General features: G+C 32.5%; 1 protein-coding gene across 1 annotated transcript in view; it reads right to left on the bottom strand.

Annotated features, from left to right (window-relative positions):
- Positions 1-14222, bottom strand: part of sif (guanine nucleotide exchange factor still life) — a 193370-nt gene that overhangs the window by 66490 nt on the left and 112658 nt on the right. The window contains exon 6 of the mRNA XM_088230333.1: positions 10639-10863. Coding sequence (XP_088086459.1) covers positions 10639-10863 — 225 coding nt within the window. The remainder of the gene's footprint in view (positions 1-10638; positions 10864-14222) is intronic.

Here is a 14222-nt window from a genome sequence, read left to right on the forward strand (position 1 = left end):
TAATCGACCGGGAGAAATGACTCGGACAGGGACACTGAGACGCAGACAACGAAACCGGGATATGTCCCGGTGTGATATGACCGGGACGTGCATATGGCAGCCCTTAGCTACGGAGTCACTTGTTTACCGTTGTATTGTTCCGCATTCAAGTAGGTACCTACCTGACGTAATTTTGCATTCTCGGCGTAGCGTACTCTCAGTATCCACAGCAGCATGATTCAAATTCATTGTGAAGGGTCTCACTGTGAACGTATATTTGCCTTTACCTTGATTTAGTTCATGCCCCGTAACATATCTACATACAGCGTATAATTAACTAAGACCGCAAATCATGTAAAGTATTTTAATTGCACCGAGTAAAAAGATACATAAATTATAATCTTCAAGTGTAACACCACAAAGTGCAAATGAGGGTAGCAGCATTTAAAAATATTCAAAACAAATAAATATAGGTTATTAAAAATAATTTTGCGTATTCAGATTTCCATCAATTACTACACTCACTTGCACTTTTTTGAAGTTTGGCGATCGCCAATAATAATTCACGATCAAACCATTTTATTTTAAACATTCGGTAAAAGGGGCAGTGCATTATTTTCCATACTAATCTGAAAAAACTGAAAAAAATTATGGAATCTTAATGTAAAGGTCGTCTTCTTCTTCTACTTGTTCAAGATCGTTGATCTGTTCTTGAACGCGAGCCATCCTCTTGGAAAGTGAAGCACCAGCTAGCGTCTATCTTTTTGACGATCTTCCATTGCATATTGTGAGTAACCATAGGGGGAATTCTTGCATTATCCACCCTAAACACGTGGACTCTTCAGCGCCGCTGTCTCTTTTTGCTCCATCTCACGATGTCTTCTGTTTGACAGGTCTCTCTTATTACACAATTCCTAACCCTGTCCCCGAGAGTCGTCCATTTTATAGTGCGCAGTACTCTTATTTCAGACGTCCAAAGAAGTCTTTTGGTCCTTACTTTTTGGCGGCCTCCGTGGTGTAGTGGTCAAGACGCTTGACTCAAAAATGGAAAGTTCCCCGGGTTCGATTCCCGCAAGAACACTAAAAAAAAATTGTTATTTTTTCTCAAGCCTGGGTGTTCTGTACTGTAATTCACCACTGTAATTGGGCCTCCTGGCCTATTGTGGTGCAAAAAAATGTGAAATTTGAAATGAAATGATACTTTAAACTCCGCCCTAGTTTCTATACCACATGTCATAATAGGCCTGGCAGGTTAGGTAATTCTGACTTTGCTATCTCTCGGTATGTGTTTTTTCCTCCATATAGTGTCTTTTAAGCAGCGGGATATTGCTGCAGCCTTATTAGTTTGCCCCCATTTTATTTTTTTCGTAGAGATCTCCGCGGTCGCGGCCAGATGTCTCAAGACCCATATAGTTTAATTTCTCTATCGGTTTGTCTTCAATGACTAGCTTGCGTCTCCTGAGATCTTTCGAGATCGTCATGTTCTTGGTCTTATAAATAGAGATGGTCATACTGCACTTCTTCGTCATCCGGTAGAATTTGTATAGTAGTTTTTGGAAAACATTCTTAGACTCCGTTGCACTTGCAGAATCATCAACGTGGCCTGTCTATTATTAGGTTATATAGACATGGACTCAGACTCAGAGTTTTCTAAAGTCTAAATTAAATCGTCACCAGTGCCTATCAGTCAAAGCTTCGACAACTACGATCATTTGAAAGTAATGAGAAAGATTTATTAAAAATCAATATATATAAATGTAATTTATTAGGTGCTTATGACAACTATGATGTTAACCATTGTAACATCAATATTTTAAAGCCATTATATTATTATGTAATTTAGATTTCTGAAATTGAAAGTTAAGTAATATTTATAATTAATGCTTGATTTATACATTTTAATAACGTATAAAAGACTAATTGAAAAATGTTCTAATTGAATAGGTATACTATATATTTTTAATTTTTTTTGCCCCCCCCCAGAATCCATTATACGTATATGCATTAGAGACCACGGCCCTCACACAAAGAAATGTAGAAAAGCTCAAATGCACACAGCGATCCATGGAAAGATCCATGCCTGGTATAAGCCTATATGGGCAATGGGCAGGACATGTTGCGATACAAGACCCCACAAGATAGACCCCTAAAATTTTAAGATGGAGACCTTGGGAGAATAAGCGAGGCGTCAAAAGACCTCAAAAAAGATGATCCGACGACATAGCTGCTGGGGGTAAAAATTGGCTGCAAGTAGCAACCGACCGAGAAAAATGGAATAATATGGAAGAGGCCTATATTCAGTAGTGGAGAACAAAAGGATGAAGAAGAAAAAAAATACATTATTAGGTACATACTAAAAACATCGAAAACTAAACATAAAGCAATAAGGTCAAATTCCAAGGATACTTAAAAATCATTGAAATGATGTTAAGACATTGTATGGAATTTAAACTCAAACTGTTTGAAAATAGTTAAATATACAGCAATAAATAATCATATTATTTAAACCCAAGGGAAAACTCAAACATTTCTCGTTTCTAATTTGAAATGTTTGTATCTCCAATAAACATAATATTCAGATACAATGTAGTTGCGACCTGGTTAGTTCATATTGCAACGCTGCGCTGCGCCGGCAAATTATCACAAGCATCCGATGACGTCATGCTATAAGGCTTGCCAGCTCCCCACCCCCTCAACCCGGGACAAGGGTGGTGCGGTTTTGTCCCAGCGACAGCGGTCTAGGGATAGGTGTTAGGCACTATACAAACACCCAAGTCAGTCCTATTTTTAGCTTATGACCGGTTAATATATTAATAAAATACCCCGATGCAAAGGAGAGTAAAATTTATTTATAATGTTATGTAACTTCTTGAAACATTTTGTATAGGACATACGAGTACTATTATATTACATGGAATGCAGGTTAAAAATACCCTGAAACATCTGGCTGCGTTCTTTTAGTTTTAAAAAAAAATTATAACTACTATCCCCGGGAAACCACAAGAAGTTGTAAAAGAAGAGCTATATTTCATCCAAACTTCGAAGTTTTAATGTGAAATATTTATCTCTAATGATAATATTACGACTTGTACAAGCTTAATATTTTCATATAAAAAAGAACGTAAACGTAGTTTTTAAGGCACTTTTGTTTTGTATTTTGTGAAAACAAAATTAGATCAATAATGAAAGCAATCAGTTTTTCTATACGAGTAACAACCTACATAATCGTACATAGAAGTAAACACTATTTGTAAAAAAATACATATTTATGAACTCGCATGTTCCATGCTTTTATTTTAATGGTAATTAACCTTTGTTATAATTATATTTTCCTGAAATAAGTATGTTTTCATTTAGTTTTTATACAAAAAAACTAATTTGTATTATATCGCTAATCTATAACTATTTAAAAAAAAAAAATTAATGTCTTTCTTAATTTAACTGCGTTCACTATAAAAGTTGTCATTATACGAAATGTCAATTGGCTCGGATTAACCTCACCTTTTATTTGCAAATCGAGTGTTTTTTTCAAACCCAGGAGCGCTGATCGTTAAAATTGAATCAAGCAGTTTAATTGGTACTTCGTATCTATCAAAATTATCACCCGAGATAGTGACTTTTTACCACATAAATGCAAATCAGTACTACAATAATCACTGTCAAAAGTAATTATGAGTTTTGGTATATTTAAGAAAATCAAAAAAAACAACTTGCGGTAATATTTGCTTGAAAAAAATATCCCTACTCGCCATAATAGAATAGACATATCGTGGTATTTTTGGTGTCTAAGGATATTCTCATCTTCTCCCGCAAAGCTAAACCAAAAATGACAATTTGCATTCTCTTCCTTTACCATTTAGGAGCAAAAGGTAAGCTTTCTGGTTTATTCTAGCGAAACAAATTGCTGGCGACAAGAAACGAGACCTACCCGGATTCCAAACATAAAGTATTTCTGGAATTGATCCAGGTTCGCAATTTAAGGAATCTTGGGGTCTGATATTGTTTTTGAGTAATGGCAAGGGTTTGCTTAAGTATTATCTATCGATACCGCACCAGAAGATTCGTATAATTATTTTAATTTGACTTCTATTTCTATTATAATTTAATATTTTTAATTTTATCCATAACTTCTTATAAAATTATTTATATGATAAATTTTGAGTTCCTTTACTTAAAATATGAAAACTTGAAGCTACATATTTCATAACGGAATATCCGTATATTGATGTTCCGTCAGAAAAAATATGTTTAGCTCCGTGAAATTCTGGGCGTAGAAAAAATAGTACTTATATATGTATACGAAATTAATCCGTGTCCTACTCAGCTTCATATTCTGAAATAAAAAGTAGGGGAAGAGCGTAAAATATTTTTAATGGATTGAAAATGGGTTTGAAATAGGACGGTCCCTTAGAGTATTAATTACCCGGGCACATTTCCAATAAACACATGCTTCAAAAGGTTGATTGAGAGTAAATTGTAAAAGGGTGGACAAGAGGGAGGATTTATTGACATCGATGGCATTCTATTTACCTACTCATTACTCATTAATAGATTAGCTAATGGTTACGCTGATGAACTTTTTTGTAAAGTTATTAATATAGGCCAAAAATATTGCCAAATGGGCAGTAGATTTACAATGTTTGAGTATATCTCGCTAGACTTAAGTCCTTAAATCTATCTCCATTCCGCGACAAATTGGTTTTCAACGTATTTACGTGGCCGTCGACAGTGCGTTAAAATGGCAGATGTCTTTTCAGATTGGATTGATCTTATCGCCGGTGTGCTACAAGGGGGGGGGGGGGTACTTTCTTCAATTTTATTTTCCCTTTTTATCAATCCAATAACAAAAAACCTCCCCTGTTCGTACCATTTATATGCCGATGATTTGCAATTGTATATTCATTTCGAATCCGTTGACATTGTTGAAACACATAAAGTAATGTCACTTGCACTCGAGCATATCTTTTTACGGACAAAAAAACATGGACTTCTGATAATTCCAACAAAAACTCAAATTGTACTTGTTGGTAGTAAAAAAATGTATTCAAAAGTGAATTTTCCCACACTTCCTCTTTTTTTTTAAATAGATTGTACCGAAATTCCATTCATGACTTCAGTAAAAAACTTAGGTAATATCATTCATAAGCATTTAGGGTGGGACGATCAGGTTAACGAAGTTAGTCGTAAACTTTATAGCAGTTTGCTCTCACCTAAAAGATTACAAAATTTCTTGCCAATTAATGTTAAGAAACATTAGTCCAGAGCTTATTTCTTCTACTCCTTGACTATGCAGATGTATGTTATCCAGATGCTAACTCTGAATAACTTGATAAGTTGGAACGATTGTAGAATGTTTGTATACGTAATATCTTTGATCTTCGAAAATTCAACCACATAACCGAATATCGCCTCTACACTGGCTTAGTATCAGGCATAGAAGAAACATTCACATTCTATCACTTCTTCACAATATTTTAAATAATCTCACTTTGCCCGTTTATCTGAGAGAGCTCTTCCAATCTCTATCTCAAAACGGACTATATCTTTGTTCTAGTAATGAGAGAACCATTTTAATACCCTTTTATCACTCTAATTTTCTTGCCTCCTCATTTACAGTAGTAGCTGCTCGATTGTGGAATAATCTACCCACTAATGTTAGAGATGCCCCTTCATTATTTACATTTAAGTCAAGATTGAAATATTCCCACATTAAAAAATAAATTGCTAGGTCAATGTTTTCCTACGCCTGAAGAAGCGGTTGATAAGTTCAAACCTCATGTTTTGGAGGTTCCTCAATCGGACTGGAAAAAGTGCTCGGAAAATTGGTTCAAACGAATGCGATCTTCAAGGAGAATATTTTGAAAAACAATAAAGCCATTTTTGGTTAAAAATATTTGTTTTTACTTGTCTATCTCAAAACTTGAGTAGCAACCCTTGTATATTGTATATGTATATAAAATGGTAAATAACTAAATATATATTTTAAAAACTTGGATACATTTATAATGCTACGAGTATATATAACATACGTACGCTCCCATCTCGAATATTGCATCGCTATCTGGTCGCCAGTTTATAAATGGAATATTAATAGAATTAAGACAGTTTAAAAAAACCGAATCAAGTAGAATACAAATTTCATTTACATTTTTCAAATTATACAGCTTCTTAAAAATTTATTTCAACCTTGATTCATTAACACACAGAAGAGATATCTTCAATCAGATCCTGCTAAGCATGTAAATAATACATTTGATTCCCCAGAACTAATAAATCTACTTGCTTACCATGTAGGGACAGACCAACTAGACTGTCTGATATTTCCTATATTCCTAACTTTAAAACTAATCATCAGAAACAATTTAACATTCCTCATATATGTGAAACGTTTAACAAGAATTTTAACAGTCTTGATATATTTAACACTCCATCAAATAGGTAGAGAAGAGAACTAATAACCGTGATTTAGAATAACAGAGAATAGATGTTATGCATTTTTTTCTTTTTATTTCTCATCATCAAATTAAATGCAATTTTCCACTTCTACTTTCCTTTATTCATCCTCCACCACTCCTCACCATTTTTTCTTCCTTCTATCTCCTTGTTCTGTTCATATTTCTTTTATTTTAATATATAGCATATTTATTTTTTATATTATAGATTAAACCGTCGTCGCTTTATTTTATTTATTTAATAAGCAATTAAGTAAATACATGTTATTGGATTGCAGGTCCTACTTTTTTATGTATTTTAATAAATAAATATATAAAACCATTAAAATAAGTTTCCTAACATTACTATTCTTAATATTTTATTAATCGATTTTCGATACAAAACAGTAAACACTTAGTTGAAAAATAAATCGAGATCTCGAATTCGATTCCTGACACGATTGACATAAAATATTTACTTTAAAAGGTGTTTTTACACTAGAATATTTCATAGTCTGTAAGACTTACCTTCTTACTTTCATGTAACAAAAATTATCAAAATATGGTGCGATTTGTATACCAGTTCAGTGCCTGTGCACCATTAAGGGCGGAAAGGGAATGATGATGATGATAATATGTATTGTTTTGAGTAATTAAAAAGTAGTCAAAATTAAAGAAAAATATTAAGTTACAATAATAGGTTAATTAAGAATATTTCTGTTTTATTTGTTTAAAAATAAAAGTATGATAGTAGATTGATTGACAATATAATAAGCCACTGAATTATTTAATTGCATTAACCAGTTTTTGGTCAATCAACCCACCTTTAAGAGACTGAGAACCTTAGAAAAATGATACAATTTTATTTATTTATTTAACTTTTTGTACATAATGTTATTTGTACATTGGCGGGCTTATTGCCAAATGGCAATTTCTTCCAACCAACCAATAAAATAAAAGTTTTATTTTTATTATTCAAGTTACAGAACATATTCAATAGAAAAAAAAAAAAAAAAAAAGAATAAAAATTTAAAGATATATAAAAATAGAAATAAACGTATTTGTTTATAAATTACCTTAAATCGAAACTATTACTCAATGGGAAAAAGGAAAAAAGAGGAAAGAGGAAAAAGGAAAGGAGGAGAGATTAAGGAAGAGAAAGGAGATGTTTCTTCAGACGTGATTTAAACAGAGATAATGTAGTAACATCTTTGATGGTGGATGGGAGATGATTCCACAGTCGAGCCGCATGGACACTATATGAGTTAGAGAAGAAAGAGGAATTGTGTATGGGTATTAAGAGAGTGCCTTGAGAATGAGAACGAAGAGGTAAACCATGAACTGATAAGAACTATGAACTGATAAAAACTGATAAGAACTGATAAAAACTACGTATTAAAATGTAAGCTTTCAGAAACAAAATGTAAATATGATAAAATCGGGTTATGATTCCGTGGCTAGTTTCTCGAACTTACAGCTCAAAGGTCCGTGGTTCAAAACGCTACCTCAGCTTGATTTCCATTTTTAAAAGTGAGTTATTCACAACTCGTTGAAAATGGCCCTCAAAATGGAAAATTTAGGTTAATCATAAAAACGCAAATACGTGTACAGCCTAGACCGTACAGGACAGAACGCTAGAACAATATGAAAATAGGCCACAGTTCACACATGAGCGCTGCGAAAATGAGTACACGACGGCGATTATTACGAGCAAATTCACGGAAAACTAGTTTTATACCAAGATGTATTATAACTGTGAAAGGATAAACTAAGTAATAAAATAAAAAAAATCTGCCGCAAGCAAATCGCTATTGCCACAAGGTGTCCGTGTGCATTCACCCAAGGACAATGAGTCTCGGGACAAGGTAGCGAGGCGTTCGTTAATTGAATTGTATTATACAATTATAATATTAGAAAACCCTTAACACGCTTACAAGATTATCTTTTTATTTATTATTAAATAGGTCATTTTTCTTCATTAGTTAATATTGTTGAATCTTCCAACATATAAGCAATAACAAATAAATAAATTATTTTTAATATCGATTAAGTAAACTTTTCCATAAGTTTGCTCCATAGAATTAAGAATAGTCCAGAAACCGCACACGCACATCAAACAGAAGGCGACTCAGCTACTCATAAATGAGTAGGTTTACGTTTTGCCCCATTAGTTTCTTTGTAGACGTCGCTCAGTACGCAACTCCTGATTTGAATTCAACTATGCCGTGTTGTGTCCTTTTAAAGTGTAGAAATACTGCTAGGATCTTAAAGAAACAGGATGGCATCACATTTCATGTATAATTAACAAACGAATGTTTAAGTAGCAAACGAATTACTTAAAATTGAATTATTTTTCCACCTGTCAGATTGTCGAAGAAACAAAATGGAAATTTCGTTGCTTCCAGGGTAAAACTTTTTTTACCCTACTTTGCTCATTTAATAAAAGAACTAATGAAAATTACACCTCGGATTAAACAACGCCGTGGGGGATATTTGAACGACATTATCTTTAAAACATCAAATATTATTTAGCATGATATAAAAATATCCATTAATAAAAAAAAAATAAAGAAAATATAAAAAATATAAATAAATAAAATTTGTTTTATATTTTAAGTTCAAAGTTCATAAATTCAATTACTCTTATTAAATGACCCTTTATTTATCTAATCTATTGTGTCAATCAATGATTCCGAGTGCACAATAAAATTTTAGATAAATTAACAGATTGCTTTTTTTTACCTTACATTTGTGTTATGATTTTTTTTTTCCCATCAAGCAACATTATCCGGCGACTTAACGTATGCGCGTGGCGAAAGTATGTTTAAGTGGGGGAATTATTTAACACAGTCCGATGTATTCAAATATGATTCTACGCTCCTTCTGGACTATTCACAATTCTATGGTTTGCTCATTAAATTAGTAATTTTGTTATATATTTTTTTATTCTATTTTTTTTTCTTTTCATTTTTAAATAAGTATACATAAGTTTCAACTACAAAAAGAACTATTACAAAAACAAACAAAAAACTCACGAACGCATGGCCTGCATATACATTTTATTTTAAATTTGAATAAAGAATACGATAGATATTAAAAAATAAAAATAAGTGCTAATATTATAACGCAGTTTTTTGTCAATAAAAATGTAAAAATTATAAAAAAGTAAATTATGTTATCCATTGAAAAATGAAGCTATTGAAATCTGTTGCATTTATCCACAATTTCAATAAAAATTCAAATTGAAATAATTAATCTCTATAATATTGTCCTTAAGAAATGCATTGAAAAGTTTTGGAGCTATGTAAAATAAGTGTCTTTGCCCGAGTCAGAATTTACAACAAGGGATTTCAAGTAAACTGTTCAATCTTAGACTAGATCCATTAACATTTTTAGGGAATGAATGTTGGCGCATAAAAACTTATTTAAGACATTGCTGGCAATAAATTTATCTAAGCTTCAAAAGTTCAGCTACCTGAAAAGGGAAAAGCAGAATTTTTATGAAGCATGATTTTAATAATTAGTTTTTGTACGGTTTTTAAAGGCTTAATATGATTATTATAGGCTCCTCCCCATCCAATTATTCCATTAGAAAAAGAAGACTGTACAAGAGAATGATAAATCATTTTTAAAGTGTTTGGATGTATATAACTAGTGAAACGTTTGAAAACATAGGTAAAAAATCTCAATTTCTTAACAATTTTATCAATATGATTAGTCTATTTAGGTTGATAGTCTTACGTTTCTCCCAAATATTTGATCGAGTTGAACCCAGCAATGCTTTGCTATTGCTAGTTTTGAGTTAATTCTCGTATATGCATATGTATATTTATATTGAAATACTGGATTTTACCCCCTAAGGAATTTATTAAGATTATCATAATACAACTGAGATGAGGAACTTTTAAGAGAGAAAAATACGAAAGTTTACGCATTTACAGAATTCATGACATGTCATTGGCTGGTGGTTTAAGTGGCCACATTACACATTGTGTGACATTCACCAATTAGCCTATGCTTGAAAATTCATATTTCTTCAATTCGTCAATCCAAAGAATATTGCATAGTAAATGCTACACAGTGCCTAAAGTTGGCGTTTAAACCAGCCAACGATAGGCCTTGAACCCTGTAAATACCTACACTTCCACATTTCCTTCTCTAAAATATTTTCCATCTCTGTTGTAATATGTTAAATTGAAAGGTAGGTAAAAAATAAAATATTACATACATATGTCTCGATGAGGTCACTGCGATGGGGCACGAAGTAGTTGTGGTCTTCCATGTCCCGGCGCTTCTTCACGCGCACGAAGTGCTCCATGGGCACGAGCGACTTGCGCGCGCACGCGCTCGCCAGGAACTCCTCCACGCTCATGGCCTCGCGCAGCACAACGGACGCGTGCGCCGCGTCGGGAAGGGATACCTTGATGGTCTTGTCAGCCTCTTCGCGTGACATCTGCTGACAAAAATCAAATTATTTATATAAGATACTGTATAACTATTTTAACAGGAGAATATAATAATAATTTATATCTGTATTAATAATGAAATTTAATGGGGATGCTTGGTTTGGTGGAAAATGTATAATTTTTGTTGTCTTAGTATTTAAAGATAGGTTTATAGATGCAAACTAATTTGCTACTGATTGTCATTTTTTACTTATATCTATAGAAATATTATTTGAATCACCCGTGCTGTAAAAAAATAATGTTTTATTATCCGCAAAAATAGTACAGTGTTTTGAGAATTTCGGGTAGATCATTTATATAAATTATAAACAGTAGAGACCCTAAAACACTACCTTGTGGTACACCCTTTCCCACGATTTTCCAATTAGAGTAATTTGTTTCTTGAATACGAGACACTTCATTTATTTTTTGCATAACTGCTTTTTGTTTTCTATTATGTCAATACGATTTGAACCATTGTAACACAATACCACGTATGGCTATGCATTCTAGTTTATTTAATAGTTGTATGTGGTCAACATTATCGAAAGCCTTACTAAGATCTAAAAGGACCCCATCCGTTTTTTTTGTTTTCATTTATTGAGTTTGGTATTTCATTTATGAAAGATAAAATGACAGAAGTGGTTGATCGTCCATTTCTGAATCCAAATTGCTGCTTAGTTAATATAAGTTTTAAATTGAATGAACATTTTCAAGAAATTTGTATTATATTCGTTTAAACATGACCTTTTCAATTTTTTTAGAGAAATTGGTTTGTAGGGAAATAGGGCTATATTGCTTTAGTTCTGATCTTGAACCTTTTTTATGTACAGAAACTTTAATATAATTTTTAAGATACGAGTAACTTGGAAATACACCTGTGGAAAACGATAAATTGATTTATGTACATAGTGGGGAAGCAAGTATCTCTGAACAGTGTTTAATTAATTTGATAGGTATTTTTTCATATCCGAAACTTTTTGTGTTTTTAAGGTCTAATATTGTTTTGTATATTTTATCTTCAGCGACCGGCTCAGTGAATACAGAATGATTATTAAAATGTTAAGAATATGTCGAATTTTTTTGGATTACATTATTAAGAGAGGGTGTGAAAAATCGTTGAATTGGTCGGCTATGATTTTAGGATTAGATGTTAATTTATTATTTACATTCATCAGAAAAGTTTTGTCCGAGTTAAAATGTTTCTCCGTCCTATTATTATCTTTAATTATTTTCCAAGATATTTTCATTTTATTTTTGGCATCTTTGATCGCCTGACTATTCCAGTTTCTTTTCGCCAATCGTTTGACTTTTGCTAGAATTTGTTTATATTTATTAAAATGTTTTTTAACAAATACACTGTTATTTTTTTAAAATAAGTTTTTTTAAATTAATAATTGTTTTTAAAAAGGTTAAAGTATAGGCAGATTAGACGGTAGACCTGCCAGAGACGGCGCTAGACGAATCAACCCGTATTCTGGGGTTGATTTGGACCTAAGCCGTTTTAAGAACATGAAGCGGAGGGAGGGGAATTGCAGGGTAGCACTAGCAACAGAACCGGATCATCACATGAGATTAACTAACGTTAATCTCAATTCCATGTTACGAGCAATTTAAATAAAATTACCACCAGTCTAAACAGACATAAACGCATTCCCACGTTCTTGAGCGTTATAAATGCATCATAGCACGGTTCATAGGTTTTTCTGGTAGATTACATCGAATTAGACGGAAGGCGACGCCGACAGACGCCGACGCGATGCGACGCCGACGTCGACAGTACCTTACGCTGACGTAACCGTTACCTCAATATTTGAGATCGCCTTGAAATTTTAAATTCACTACGCAGGAGAAGTGATTTATCAGAATTTGGTTTAATTTAAGTTTTCTATAGATCAATAAGTAATATACAGTTGTGTGATAGGTAATAAAGAGCTCACACGAGAGGTAGTATCATACATGGTCAATTTAGTGCAGGCAATTGGTAAAATAAACCGAAGTAGGGAACAAAATGCCGAACACTCCTCTAGTGGAACGAAAGGCCTGTTGACTACTGCCAACAGGCCGGCTTTTTCTGAAGAGTTTTAAGTGGTTTCCTCTCCACATGAGCAAATACTAAGTTCCCGGTTGGTCCTCATAAGTATATCCCTCCTGATCCTAACAGTTTAGATAAATTTAATTGCAGAGAAATCCACATTTTTATATATAAACCTTGTAAATTATAAGCAAGGTAATGAAGCAACTCCCATATAAAAAATACGCAATTATAATTCCCCTTATATTTCGAAATATTCATAATCTATCTGTCTTTTTACCTTCTATCTTCTATCTATCTATCTATCTATCTATCTATCTTTCTATCTATCTATCTATCTATCTATCTATATAAAAATGAATCGCCGTGTTGTGTCTCGCAAAAAATCGAAAATGGCTTGACAGATTTAAGTGCGGTTTTTTGCAAATTTTTTTTAATTTACGTACTCTAGGTTTAAAAATAATAACATCTTCAATATCTTGAATAGAAAAGAAGTTAGAAGCATATATGTTTTCATCAATTTTCCAGGGTTGCATTCGTCTAAAATACATGTATTGAAAAATTCGGAGGATGTTGTTTTTTTGTAAACTAAAAAAAAATGCATTTTAACGTTTACTATCAACAATTGTTTTTAATGGATACTAAATCAAATAATTTTCTTACAATTTCTTAGTTTCCACATATTAAGTTATTTTGAATGAATTTTTAGTAATGCTTTAATAATTTTATCTAACTTTCAATACATTTTTGAAAAACGGTTTCTTACTCGAAATGCACCACTTCTTGTAAGTAGACCAGAGTTTGACAGTTGCAAAAAGAATTTATTTCAAAACAATTAATTGATGTTTTGGAACTCAACCATAAACAAGTACCTATGTACCTACATACTTTAATTCATTATTTAAATATTAACTATTTTTAGTTTTGGAATTCAATCATACACAAGTATCTAGGTACCTGCTTATCAATGAAAAGTCTTTTTCGTTTTATGCGGACAATTTTTGCACGCTTTCACAACACAGTTATTTTTCTTTTAATTTATTTTGGTTTCGGCATAAATGTCAAGGTCACATCTAAACAAGGCTAGCGGTTAAAGAATGACTAAATTCGAGTTGAGCGTGAGTTGAGTGTCAAAATTTTAGAAGGCTCAGGGTAAAACTTGGTCTGAATTTTCTTCCTTAACACGTATTTCCTTATTTTCTCCATGGATTATGGCACTAAAGAAGTGATTTTTGCACGATTTCGATTTAAGTACGACGAGGCCTCTAAGCGAATCACATGAGGAAATAAAACGAAAAATTAACCCTTATTACGAATATATAAATGGATAAA

This window comes from Micrasema longulum, unplaced genomic scaffold (genome assembly GCF_059751315.1).
Source record: "Micrasema longulum isolate JH-2025_06_02 unplaced genomic scaffold, ASM5975131v1 h1tg000747l, whole genome shotgun sequence".
NCBI lineage: Eukaryota > Metazoa > Arthropoda > Insecta > Trichoptera > Brachycentridae > Micrasema > Micrasema longulum.